The sequence below is a fragment of the Dromiciops gliroides genome, chromosome 3 (genome assembly GCF_019393635.1).
Source record: "Dromiciops gliroides isolate mDroGli1 chromosome 3, mDroGli1.pri, whole genome shotgun sequence".
NCBI classification, from domain to species: Eukaryota; Metazoa; Chordata; class Mammalia; order Microbiotheria; family Microbiotheriidae; genus Dromiciops; species Dromiciops gliroides.
The window spans coordinates 238,840,146-238,853,835 of record NC_057863.1 but is presented as its reverse complement, the minus strand read 5'-3'; the positions used below and the strand labels follow the sequence as shown (position 1 = coordinate 238,853,835).

The 13,690-nt window shown below is 35.2% G+C and overlaps 1 protein-coding gene across 1 annotated transcript in view; it reads right to left on the bottom strand.

Moving 5' to 3' along the window:
• LOC122745760 (arylsulfatase D-like) overlaps window positions 1-13,690 on the bottom strand; it is a 33,586-nt gene that overhangs the window by 16,140 nt on the left and 3,756 nt on the right. Inside the window, exons 3-6 of the mRNA XM_043991194.1 lie at window positions 9,366-9,487; window positions 5,429-5,551; window positions 3,555-3,978; window positions 3,158-3,294 (exon numbers count right to left, since the gene is read on the bottom strand). Of these exons, the coding sequence (XP_043847129.1) occupies window positions 3,158-3,294; window positions 3,555-3,978; window positions 5,429-5,551; window positions 9,366-9,487 (806 nt within the window). The remainder of the gene's footprint in view (window positions 1-3,157; window positions 3,295-3,554; window positions 3,979-5,428; window positions 5,552-9,365; window positions 9,488-13,690) is intronic.

Sequence of the window (13,690 nt, the reverse complement as noted above, 5' to 3'; positions counted from 1 at the left end):
AGGAAGAGAATTTGGAACTCAGAATTTAAGAAGAAAAAGAATGGCAAAACTAAATAAATAATATTTTTTTAAAAAGAAAAAGAAAATGGAGCTTGAGGCTTGATGGGAATCCCTGGGAATGATAAGGGAAATAATGATGCTGAACATTGACCATATTAAAAATGAAATTAAAGACTGCCCTGTAAACCATTTTCTTCTCTCAGGTTTGTAGATATTTGGATATCTTATTCCTGCCCATAGGAAACTGATCCTTCTCTAGTATATTTCTCTTGGTGAAAATTGTAGTAACAAGAGATTTTGATGCTTTAGGTAATTTTAGAGAACACGAGGGACATATTATTTGACCTTAAAGGTTCTCTCTACAACATCTTTCTGTGTATAGGAATAATTTTTGATCCCGTTAGTAAGGAAAAAAAAATCAGAGGCATCTATCTCTCTTTAGGGGTTCTTTTGGGTCACAAAAGGAGTCTAAGAGCTTGATCACTAACCATTAGGGAAACCAGCAGTTGCTTTCACCAATCTATGGATACATGGTCAGACTTAGACATAAAGAATGGAATCTAGGGGCAGCTCGGTGGAGCAGTGGATAGAGCACTGGCTCTGGATTCAGGAGGACCTGAGTTCAAAATCTGACCTCAGACACTTAATACTTACTAGCTGTGTGACCCTGGGCAAGTCACTTAACCCCAATTGCCTCACCAAAAAAAAATTAAATTAAAAAAAAAAAAGAATGGAATCTAGTTGGATGGAACAGAGTTACCTTCTATGGAAAGTTCAAATCTTGCTTCTAACAGATACTGGCTATGTGATCATAGGCCAGTGACTTCTCACTTCAGTACCACAGAAAAATCTCAGAGTATCAAATTGAACAACAGTTGCTGATCTGAATCAGCAGAGTGCACTTTTTTCACTCAGATTTCCAAATATCATTGAAAGCAGAGTCAATAAATCATATATAAGGAATAAATCACCAGGATACATAAACAATAAAAACATCTAAGGTTATTTGTCACAATGTGCAAGTACACATCCCAGTGGAGGAAGGGAGGTTGGTGGAGGCTTAAAGGGATTAACTGTCATTATTCATATATACATCACTTTTATTAGTAGCTTTAAATAATTAACTTGCTGTCTGGGAGCATTTTTATCAATGAGGGGTCATTGTGAATCAAATCAGTAGACAGAAATGTCCAAGTGACAAATGAATAATTTGGGGTTACTTTTACTTTTATATAGTGGATACCAGAAATATACCCAAGGAAATGGTATAAGGTGAACTAAAGCAAGGTGACCCCAAGCAGTGCAGCTGAAGAGATATTCAGAGTTCAGAGATAAAACCAAAATACATTTTAAAGCAATGTGGTAGAATCACAGACAATTGCACAAATTACCACAAGAATCACCAGACTAGTCTGGCAGCAGTTTATAGGAAAGGGGTAGCTTTGTTTGAGTAAATACGTTGGACAAGTAAGAAACAAAAAAGTGGAGTAGAGTCACATACAGTTTTCCAAGAAGTCCTATAGCTTTAAACCCAGGAATTATATTTACTTACATAGCTATGTTAGCTAATATTACAGACTGCATAAGAGATCTACATCAGGTACCTTCACAGTTATAGCTGTCAGGAAGATTCTTAATCAAATAAGAGATAGAAGTAATCATACAAGAAAAAAAATAAATGAAATATAAATCTTTTGTGAACAAAATAAGTGCAACTAGGATAAAAAGAAAAGTACTGGGTCTGGGGAAAAATATTCACCTCTGATAAGGAGTTGATATCCAAGATATATGAGCAACTAGTATAAATATATAAGACTAAGAGCCACTCCAAATGGATAAGTGGTCAAAAGCTATGCACAATCTTTAAAAGAAGGAATTCATACCATTAAAAAATCATATGAAAGACTTCCAAATCATTAATACAGAGTGTCCCAACAGTCTCAGTACATTTTAATTTTAAACTTAAAACTGAACTGAAACTTTTGGGATGCTGTATAAGAGAAATGTGATCCAAAATATCTTTGCAGTTTCATCTAACACCCTGCAAATAGGCATAGAAGAAAAAATATTATAATAATAAAAATTTTCATATTTCAGAAAAAACCAGGCAAACTATTCTTGAAACTAATTAATTAAATTAATTTTTAACTTAACAATAATTTTTTTATTCCTGAAAATAATTTGACATTATGCTAAGAAACTGAGTGAAATATCTATAACTGTTGACCCAGAGATCCCATTACTAAGCATATACCTCAAAAAGATCTAAGACAAAGGAAGGTTCTATATATACCAAAATATTTATACTAACTCTTTTGTGATAGTAGGGATCTAGAAACAAAGTAGATGTTCATTGATTATGTAATGGTTAAATAAGTTATAGTAGAATAATATGAAGGAGTATTATTATGATATTAGAAACAATGAGAATGCAGAATTCAGAGAAGCATGCCATGACAAATGAACTGATACAAAGGGAAGTAAGCAGAAACAGAAAAACTATATACGGATATTATATTCATATGCACATAAATATAAAATGTGATATATATTATATTATTATAGAATTATAGATGAAATATAAAGAGCATTAGGAAAACTATATATGTAAGTATATTTTTTCCATTTCTGTTTTATATATATATGTGTGTGTGTGTATGTGTGTATGCCATACACATATTTCTGTGTATGTATATATATATGTATATACACATATAAAATCTCAACTACAACACTGTAAATGGAAAGAAAAACAAAAGAAAACAAAATGGTTTTTTAATTATAATTGTAATGACCAAGCTTGCTCCTTGAAAAAGATGAGAAAATGCTTGGAGACTACATGTGTGGAAACTTGAATTTCCTCACTGATTTATCTAGTCAAAGTTTTAGTTTTCTTGAATTAATTTCCCCCCTTATTGCTATTGTGGTTGTTATTATTAAGGATGGCTCTCTGGGTAAGGGAGAATATAAGGATTTATTATGAAATTGATGTGAAAACAAAAGATAATGTTTTTAAAATTATATATCATACTTTCTGCTATGTCTGAAAACAGAGGACAAAAGTTATTACTTATATCTCATTGAAACATGTTTTTAAGAGTTACTTTCAGTGTTCAGGATAATACTGAAGAAAAAAAAAATCATAAACTTGACTTACCCACCATCCAGTCCATTTCTTCTACATTATCTCCATATAAGCTATGTTTGCTTTTCCCAAGAAACTGTTTAGTGGTTACAAGGGGAATATGTACATGCAGCAAAGAAACAAAGAGAAGGAATGGCCTGTCCTTGTTTCTAAAAAAATAAAACCATATTTATAAGTTTTAGAAAGGTATGATAAGAGATTTAGAGTATATACTTTCTGTCCCTAGAAACTAACATAAAAAAGTTGTATTCATTTCCATGTTCATTGATGTCTTTTTTATGGATTTCTCTGATGAATTCATTACATGGCCTATTTTTTTTTAAGAATAAACTTATCAAGACTAATGCAGAAGATTCTTGAACTCCAAGAAACTCTTGAACATCCTTTAAGAAAATAGGAGTTAGATTACCTGGTAATAAATGAAATTGCTTCCTTTAGCATAAGAGTTGCTGTTCTCTCTAAAACCATTGGTTGTTCAGTAATTTCATAGTTTCTCATCAGGATACAGTTCCAATACCTTATAAATCCAAAACTGGAGTACCAGGAAATGAAAAACAAAGCACTAAGGGTGATCAAGGACATCAGTATTCTCCAGGATACTGAGATCAAGCCAGCAAATTTGCCAATGATAAGTGTTAGGATCCCAAGGACAATTACCTGGGTATAAACCCAAAGTTTAGCTCTAAAGGCTGCATCTACTTCTGGAGGTTTATTAATTTGACAATCATTTATAAGTGTGAAAGGCATGCCATAAAAATAGTCAAATCCATGGCTTAATGGATGGTGGCAATGATCAGTTCTGAATTCACAGTTCACTCCTTGGTGCCATTTTCCTGGAAACAAAAGGAAAAATTAAATTATGTTTAAATTACTAAATAGTTTCTTAAAGCATCTCTACAATTACAATTCAATTTTTTGTTTCAAAGATGAAAATACAATGGTAAAAATGTAATTTTAAAAAGTATACATGATTGATAGTGGAGTTTCATCAAGCTTAAATCTGTTAGTGATAAATACATTTGGTATCAAGAGATTAAGGATCATGGGACTACAAGATCCCAAGAAAAGACTTTGAGATTTTTTTCTTTGTTCGATAAAAGCTGCAACAAGGATCTCTTCTTGAATATTTTGACAAATTTAAGTAATCATTTGCTCTTTTCCCTAAGCCTTTCCCACCCCTCTATATCCACCCAAAGTCCTCAGTTTCTTTTTGGGTTCTACTTTGAGTCTCTGAAGCCAAAAGGGCAGAAGATGTTTAGATGAATATGATCAATACCTATGGTTAGGAAGAGTAGGGATGATTATAGAACCAAGTTGCTTAGTTAGTTAACAATTATGATTAAAGAAAAGAATCCAAAAAAATGTTGCAAAATTATAAAGAAGAATCTTGGTCCCAAAGAAATATGAAAAGACACATTTCCTCCCCACACAATTAAAGAGATAAGGGCATAAGGGAATAGATATGGAACACTGAATATGTAGTATCAAGTTTTCAATATATTGTTGTTTTGTTGAAGTGTTTGAAGAAGATTTTCTTTCTTATTTTTTTTTCCTTATAAGTGATAGATTTCTGTGAGGGAGAGGAGAAGGAATACCGGAGGAAATCAAGAAAATATAAAAATAAAATATATAAATAAAAATCCCTTTTTTAAAATCCTGATTAAGTAAAGAATTAAGCTATGTTGCTTGGTGGTCTAGTCTTTTACTTTCTCTTCCTCAGACTTATAAGTGAAAGAACTGTTCATTAAAGAATATGCAGAGTTAATACTGATTTTAAAAATGGTAGGAATAATAAATAACAACCTTACTTAGTCCTGATACTAGAATGAAGATATTGTGGGGGGAAAAATTTGATATTTTCTGACAATATCCTTTTTAAATTTTTTAAAGATATGATCAAATATGCCATGAAATAAATGTTTGTTGAAGTAAACCAAAATGAGTCCAAAAGGATAAGAAAATGCTAGCCCTATCATTTCTGAATTCAGGAGAGTCAAAGGTTGGGTGAAAGTATAAGCTCTGAAAAACTCAGGTGTGAACTATATTAGAATTTGGCCAATAAGAGAAGTGAAATATTTATGGATAGAAAAAAGAAATTAATCATTGCCTAGGAATTCAGAATGAAAGGACTGATTCTCCTGAAAATATAACATAGTTATGAATTATCTAACAGTGCTCAAAACCACCTTTAATTACTTTTTATTTGTTCTTATAAATAAAGTTCTCTAATAATCAAGCAATTCTAGAGGTAATGTGATTCAAATAATACATTCATATATGCACCTATAAGTCCCGTTGAATATCCTTGTTGCTGTAGTATTTTTGCAAAAGTTGTTTCATTTGCAGGAAGTCCTCCTGAACCTCCATTCCACTGAAGTGCACGATATCCATTAGTGGCATCCATTCCTATTATATATTAAAGAGGGAATGATTTACCATTTTTTTCTTTAGTTATTTTTAATTCTAAATAAAAAAATAAAGCAAGGCTATTCTAAAAACTGCTTTATTGTGGAGGTTATATTGCAAAAGTAGTCTAGGCTTTTTTTTTTTTTTTTTTTTTTTTGCGGGGCTATGGGGGTTAAGTGACTTGCCCAGGGTCACATAGCTAGTAAGCATCAAGTGTCTGAGGTCAGATTTGAACTCAGGTACTGCTGAATCCAGGGCTGGTGTTTTATCCACTGCACCACCTAGCTGCCCCTAGTCTAGGCTTTCCTTATCCTTACTTTCAACCATTTGTATCAAACTCAAATCAAAATGAAGACCACCAAACCTACTATAAGAACTCTTGCAGTCTGCATTTTTACTTATAAAACCATATATTAACATTATCTATGCTCTATTATATGTTTTATTTATTTTATTAAACATTTCCCAATTATATTTTAGTCTGTTGGGGCTTCACTGGAGAGAGTTACTGCCTGATGAAGACCTCAGGTCACTTTTTTGACACTTGTATTGACAATTTAGCTGAGGAAGTTAAAATCATTAACCAAGATTCAGAATCCAGTAAACAAAAGCATGTACAGGAAGCTAACTTATTCTTACATAAAGATATGAGGAACTCTTAGGAACTCTAGAAATAAAATGGGAAAATATCCTTCTTCATAAGCAACTCATGTATATGAAAATGGAAAAGGGCAATTTTTAAAAAATCAGTGCTCTTTTAATAAGATCAACCTGAATTAGCTAGTGGGTTCTTTCTCTCCCCCCTTCTCTCTCTCTCTCTCTCTCTCTCTCTCTCTCTCTCTCTCTCTCTCTCTCTCTCTCTCTCTCCTGTTTTAAGAGTCCAGATTACAACTCCTCTATAATTTATTTGATGGTCTCAATTTTTTAAAAATTGCCCTTCCTATCAAAAAAAGAAAATCTGATTACACACCCTAAACATGCATATATTTGTGGACATATGATATATGATATGATATGATATGATGCAACATTATTTGTGGTAAAGATTAATATTGGAAATTTTAACTGAATCATTTGAGAGATTGCGCATGCTACTGAAGCAGCTTTTTAAGGACCTCCCTTTTTGGGAGGAAAATGCGAGAATGCAGGGAACTTCCAGGATGCGAACTTAAAAGTGAGGTGGGGGAACAGAAGTTTGGGCTCTCTGGCTGTGAAACTTAGCCATGGCAGCGCACTGGTGAGAGGAGTTTGGAAACACGTGGTTGGTGTTTGAGCTTGGGTGTGCTGGTTCGTGGCCTGGTGGGAAGTTTGGGATTTGGTGAGTTTTATAAAGGAAAATAGACTAAGCTTAGATCTAAAACCATTCATCTGTATTTCTACTTTCCTATTTCCCTAATTGGTTTCACTTTTTGTTGCCTAATTAATTCCCAAGCAATAAAAACTAATCCCTCACAGATTAAAGCTCAGAGGCTCAATTTTCTTATTGGTCTGGGAGATATATATATATAAAAGGGAAAAGTTAAAGGGAGAGATTAATGCTCCGCATATCCAATTTTGAATTTCACAGACATTACATGCTATTATATGCTATATAAATATAATAAATATGATTTGTTATATGTAAATTATATATAGGGACTTGGTCTATGATTTAAATATTTTAGGGCATTCCTAGGTGAAGAATATTCCTTGCTCTCTTCAGGTCAGCAAATTCTCTGCAAGTTATAGTCTTAGAGACTTGCCCAAGAGCGATTAGAGATGAAGTTACTTCCTCAGGGACATAGAGCCAGAGGGTCTCATGGGTGAAATTTGAACCCAAGTCTTACTGGATTTAAGGCAATCTCATCTCTCTGATGAACCATGCTGCCTCTCATGTGTATATTTGCTACAGAACTTAAACAAAAATATAAATGGGAATAATAATAATAATGGGAATAACAAAAGAAGATAAAATGATTAATTAGTATTTGACTGTAGCAATAATAGGGAATCACTAGAGTTTTTTGAGTAGGGAAATGACATGGTCAGACCTGAGCTTTTTTGGGGAAAAAAAAAACAACCCTAAAACCAAAAAAAAAACCCAAAACCCAAAAACATTTTAGCAGCTATGTGGAAAGTGGAGAAGATAAGGGAGAGACAAGGTAGGGAGATCACTCAGAAAGTTATTTCAATAGTCTAGGTAAAAGATGTTCAGAATATAAACCATGGTGGTGGACTTGTGTTTCTAGAGAAAGAGATGGATTCAGGCAGCTAGATGGCCTCATGGATAAAGCACTGGGCTTGGAATCAGGAAGACCTGAGTTCAAATTTGACATTACATACTTACTAGCTGTGTAACCCTGGGCAATGCACTTAACCTTTGTTTGCCTCAGTTTTCTCATCTGTAAAATGGAGATAATAATAGCATCTACCACTCAGGGTTGTTTTGAACATCAAAGGAGATAATTGTAAAATACTTAGCACAGTGCCCAGCAGATAGTAAGTGCTATATAAATGTTAGCTATTATTATTGTGGAATTAGAAATGGCAAGATTTAGCAATTGATTGGATATGTAGGATAAGTGAGAATGAAAAGTCACAGATGAAACTGAGATGGTGAACTAGAAGAATGCTGTTGCCCTCCATAAAAATAGGGAAGTTTGGAAGAAGGGTAGAGTATTTTTGGAGGGAAAATAATATGAGATCCTTCCATGCCTGTACATCTTGAAGAGATTCATTCTTTTCCAAGTAAAATATAAGGGGATGGGACTCTTACTTTACTCCTAGGTCACTACCTAAAATACAGAGCCTGCTCTTAGAGAGGCATTTGCTAAAGACACCACTTGATCTAGGGCAGTGGTATCAGATTTCAATAGACATGAATTCCTACAGCTGCACATTAGCTCAGAAAAGCACAAATGAACATTGCCTTTTGGTGTATTGTATTTTTATTCATTTTATGAAACATTTTCCAATCACATTTTAATCTGGTTGAGGCTGTACTTGGGGGTTTTGTCTGCCACTTGCAGGGAGCAATGAGTTTGACTACTCTGCTATGGAGGACAGAAAAATAAGTATACTGAGGAGGGGCATAGGATTTTCCTAATGGCACCTGCATAGTTGCTGATGTATTTAAAAAGTTAGGTTCTAACTATCCTAAGAGACCTATGCCCAGCTCAGATGGAGGAAATCAGCAGGAGTGAAAGGTAGGTCTGATTATGTTCAAAGATAGCTCCACAATTGGCTATCACTGGGAGAGTGGGATGCAACCCATCCTCCCACCCTCTGATTGGTTGATAATATAACTGTAGTGTCAGTTCACAGCCCCTTTGGGATCAAGAGATGATCCTATTTTATAGACCACTATCTTAGAGGGCTACTAGAACCAAATTAAATTAAATTAAAATTTAGCCAACTAGTATTTAGTTCTTGGTCCAGACATACCATCCTTCAAGTGCCCTGTATTTCAAGCTTTTCTAATCCAGTAAAACTCACTAGAGTTTATAATGCTCCACCACTGTCTCTGAGATCCAAGATCATATGTACAGCATGATGGGCAAAAAGGAATCAACTGTTAACCGCCTTAGTAGACAAACATTTGGTCCTCTGAAAATATGTTAAACATGCATTGATGTTACTGTCACTTAAAAAATGCACATGAAACAATGAATTATCAACAGGTTCGGTGAGTAGAAAACATGCATGTATATTATTTTTATCTTGCATATATTCCCCCTTTTACTAAACTAGTCCTAGTCTATATTGATAAAGATTGATCCAAAAGTTACAAAAATGCAGACTTCACTCAATTCTTAAATTCCAACAGGGTACTGACCTGATCTGAAGGCATGTCTGCCAGTGAGAAAAGCAGCTCTGCTGGGGGTACATAGTGGAGCAGCAGCTAAGTGCTGTGAAAGTTTTATTCCTTCCTTTGCAAGGCGATCAATATTTGGCGTCCTAAGAAAAACATCCCAGTTTCAATGCATGCTGATGTTAAAGTATTTGTAATATTGAAAAATTTTTAAAGGAAGTGAAAATTGATTAAATTAATTTCTAAATTAATTTTCTCCAGCCACCAATGTCCTATATTATTATTCTTTTATTTTTCCATTTTTAAAAATATGAACTTTATCAACTTCAACAAACATGGCCATTTCTATATACAAAGAACAGAACAAAGAAAAATCTTCAATACATAGCATAATATTTCAAAGGTATATATATAATATGTATATACTCATATATATTAACATGCTTGTACCAACATTATCCACTTTTTATCTTCTAATCCTACTTCTCTCTTTGGTATACTTTTTTTTGTTTGTTTGTTTGTTTTTTTGGTTTTTTTGAGGGGCAATTGGGGTTAAGTGACTTGCCCAGGGTCACACAGCTAGTAAGTGTTAAGGGTCTGAGGCCGGATTTGAACTCAGGTACTCCTGAATCCAGGGCCGGTGCTCTATCCACTGCGCCATCTAGCTGCCCTCTTTGGTATACTTTTAAAACATTTCATCAATTATCTTTCCTGTCCTTTCTTTTTTTCTTCTCTTTCCTTTCTTTTTTGTTTTTCTCTTTTTTGTATCTCTATCACTATTCCCCCAAGTCCTCTCTAAATAACAAATAAAAGCCCCTCCTTCCTCAACTGACATTTCATTTAAACAGTCATATTAGTAAAACAACCAAAAATGAAGGATATTTTTTTTCTTAAGAGTAATAGGCATCTATTAGGTAGATTTTTTCAGTCTCTAAGTTACTCACTCCAGAAACTGCATCATTCTTTTAGCCCATCAGGTAGTGTGGTATGGGAAAAAGAAAACTGGATTTGGAGTGAATAAAAACGTTCCATCCTTGTCTCTGTAATTTATTATCTGTATAACTTCAGTCAAGTCATAGACTTCCAGGACCATGGTTAAAAGTATATAGTACAGCACTGGCCCTGGAGTCAGGAGGACTTGAGTTCAAATTCGGCCTTAGACAATTAACACTTATTAGCTGTGTGACCCTGGGCAAGTCACTTAACCCCAATTGCCTCACCAAAAAAAAACAAAAAACCAACATATATAGTACAATGGAATAGATGCTGGACGTAGAATCCAGAGATACCAAGGTTCAAGTCATATTACTGACACTATGACCAAGGCAAGTCACTAAACTGGATTAAACTACAATTTGTTGTTGTTATTATTCAGCTGTTGAGAGGTTCGCCTTCTTTCTTCTTCTTCTTTTTGAGGTCTTGATCATTTTTTCAAAAATTTATTTATTTAGAATTTTAATTTTTTCCCCAATTACATGTAAAAACAAATTTTAACATTGATTTTTAAAACTTTGTGTTCCAAATTCTCTACCTCCCTCCCTCCCCAACCCCCTTCTTAAGAACTCAAGCAATTCAATATAACTTATACATGTATGCTCATGCAAAACATTTTCACATTAGTCAGGCTGTGAAAGAAAACAGACAAAAAAAACTTTAGAAAAATGAACTAACAAAAAATTATGCTTCTATCTGTATTGAGATACCATCAGTTCTTTCTCTATAGATGGATTGCATTTTTCGTAAGTCCTTCGAGTTGTCTTGGATCATTGTATTGCTGAAAATAACTAAGTCATTCACAGCAGATCATCTTAAATTATTGCTGTTATTTTCATACAGTACATTTCACTTTGCATCAGCTCATCTAAGTTTTTCCAGGTTTTTTTCTGATAGCATCCTGTTCATCATTTCTTTCTTTTTTTTTTTTTTTCCGGGGCAATGGGGGTCAAGTGACTTGCCCAGGGTCACACAGCTAGTAAGTATCAAGTGTCTGAAGCTGGATATGAACTCAGGTCCTCCTGAATCCAGGGCCGATGCTTTAACCACTGCGCCACCTAGCTGCCTGTTCTCTGATTCAAGAAGAGGTATGTTCACCACTCCCCTGTCCTGGCTCTGATCTGGAAGCAACCACAAGCCTGCTTCTCTGCCCTCGAACCTGGAACAGAATCCTGTTGCACTGTGGCTGCAAGCTCTGGCATGCCTGTGATCTTCCCGTGCCTGGGCCGCCACCCAAGACTGTGATCTGGATCCGAGAACAGGCACAACAACAGAGTCCTACCTCAGTGCCAGCAAAGACACCCCTATAATATCCCCCTGGCCAACTGCTTGACCTCCTCACTGTCTGTGGGCTGTGTTCCAGAAGCAGCTGCTACCACAGCCAATTCAAAAACTCCAGAGGGCCTGGTTTGCTGGTGTGGCCTACTCTGGGGTTGAGTCTCTGCCAGCAGCCTGCACAGGCTGCACTCCACTCTCACCCCTGTACAACAGACCTTTCCTGCCAACCTTCTAAGCTTTGGCTGGAAAATGATTTCACCCTGTCCTTTTGTGGGTTCTGCTGCTCCAGGAATTGTCTTACGGCATTATTTTAAGGTATTTGGAAGGGTCTTGGGGAGAGCTCAGGGAAGTCACTGCCTTTCATACACCATCTTGGCTTTCCCCCCTGCCATTTTCTTCTATATCGGATTATGGCAAACAACAGTTAAGTGACTTTCTTAGGGTTACACAGGGAGTAACTGTCTGAGGTTGGATTTGGAGTTAGGTCTCCCTTACAGCAGGCCCAGCATTCTATCCACTGAGCCATCTAGCTGCCTAACTACAAAGTACATTTTGTCTATCTGTAAAATGGGAGTAATAATAATATAAATAATTAAATAATAAAAATAGCACCTATATTAACTCACTTTATAAGGTGGTTGTTGTTTCATAGGAGATAATGGAGCAAAGTTTTTCATAATACTGAAAGCACTATATAAATGTCAGCTGGTGGTAGTAGTAGTAGTAGTAGTAGTAGTAGTAATTGCTTCATACACAAGAGAAGTTTGAACTAAATGACTTCAAAGGTCCCTTCCAGGTTTAAATGCTATTATCCTTATCACACTAGAGTCCTGGAATCATAAAATTTCAGTGCTAGAAGGAACCTTGGATTTTTACTCCACTTTCCTTATTTTACAGGTATAGAAAGAAAAGAAAACACAGGCTCAGAGAATTAACATGCACATGTAGCTCATTATTCTCAAAACAAGTATTGGAACCAAGATATACAACTTCTGGTCCAATGTTCTTTTCACTGTACTGGTGAAAAAGGCAATAGAAGACATGTGGGTATGGTGGGGAGATACTAATTGGTTAGTTCTGGTACTTTGGGCAAGTCATATTAATTTATATTTTGGGGGGGGCGGTCAGGACAATGAGGGTTAAGTGAATTGCCCTGGGTCACACAGCTAGTAAGTGTCAAGTGTCTGAGGCCAGATTTGAACTCAGGTCCTCCTGAATCCAGGGCCAGTTCTTTATCCATTGTGCCACCTATCTGCCCCCAAGTCATATTAATTTAATTAAATTCAGCAAATATTTATAAAATGTCTGCTAGATACTAGAGAAGGTGATAGACCCTAGATAAACAAAGACAAAAATGAAATTGTCCTTCCTTCAATAAGCTTGCATTTTACTTAGCAAGTAACCTCTCCCAGGCTTCAGTTTTATCTAATGTTGTTACATGACATGATCCCTAAGGTCCCTTGCCGATTACATTTTTTATTCTATCTTGCCAGAATATTTCTCCATTGGCATCAGTTGGTATGTACCCCAGCAATGTGAATTAATTTTATTAAGCTGTCAAAAATAATTAGGACAGGGAAGCTAGGTGGCACAGTGGATAGAGCACCGGCCCTGGAGTCAGGAGGAACTGAGTTCAAATCCGGCCTCAGATGCTTGACACTTACCAGCCATGTGACCCTGGGCAAGTCACTTAACTCCAATTGCCTCAACCCCCCCAAAATAATAATAATTATGACGGCAATGTATTCCTTAAACAAACATAGGTTTCTGTGTATAAGAAAATTCTTTCCAATGCTAAAATATAAATGATTTGGGGTTACCTTGTTTGGGATTGTTCATACCATTCTAACCCCTTAATCATTATGGATAATTGACAGTTGACTGTATTTAATAGGGAATTTTTAGTACATTTAGAAATACTTATTAATACTCTGATTTTTAGAAAAGAATTATTATAGTTACTGAAGGTGAAAAGTTTGTTTCAAGGGCACAATTTAGCCACTGAGAGAACCTGAACTATTTCACACGAAGACTTACATGAAAAGAAGGATGAATTCAGTACACTGATTTCTCATCAT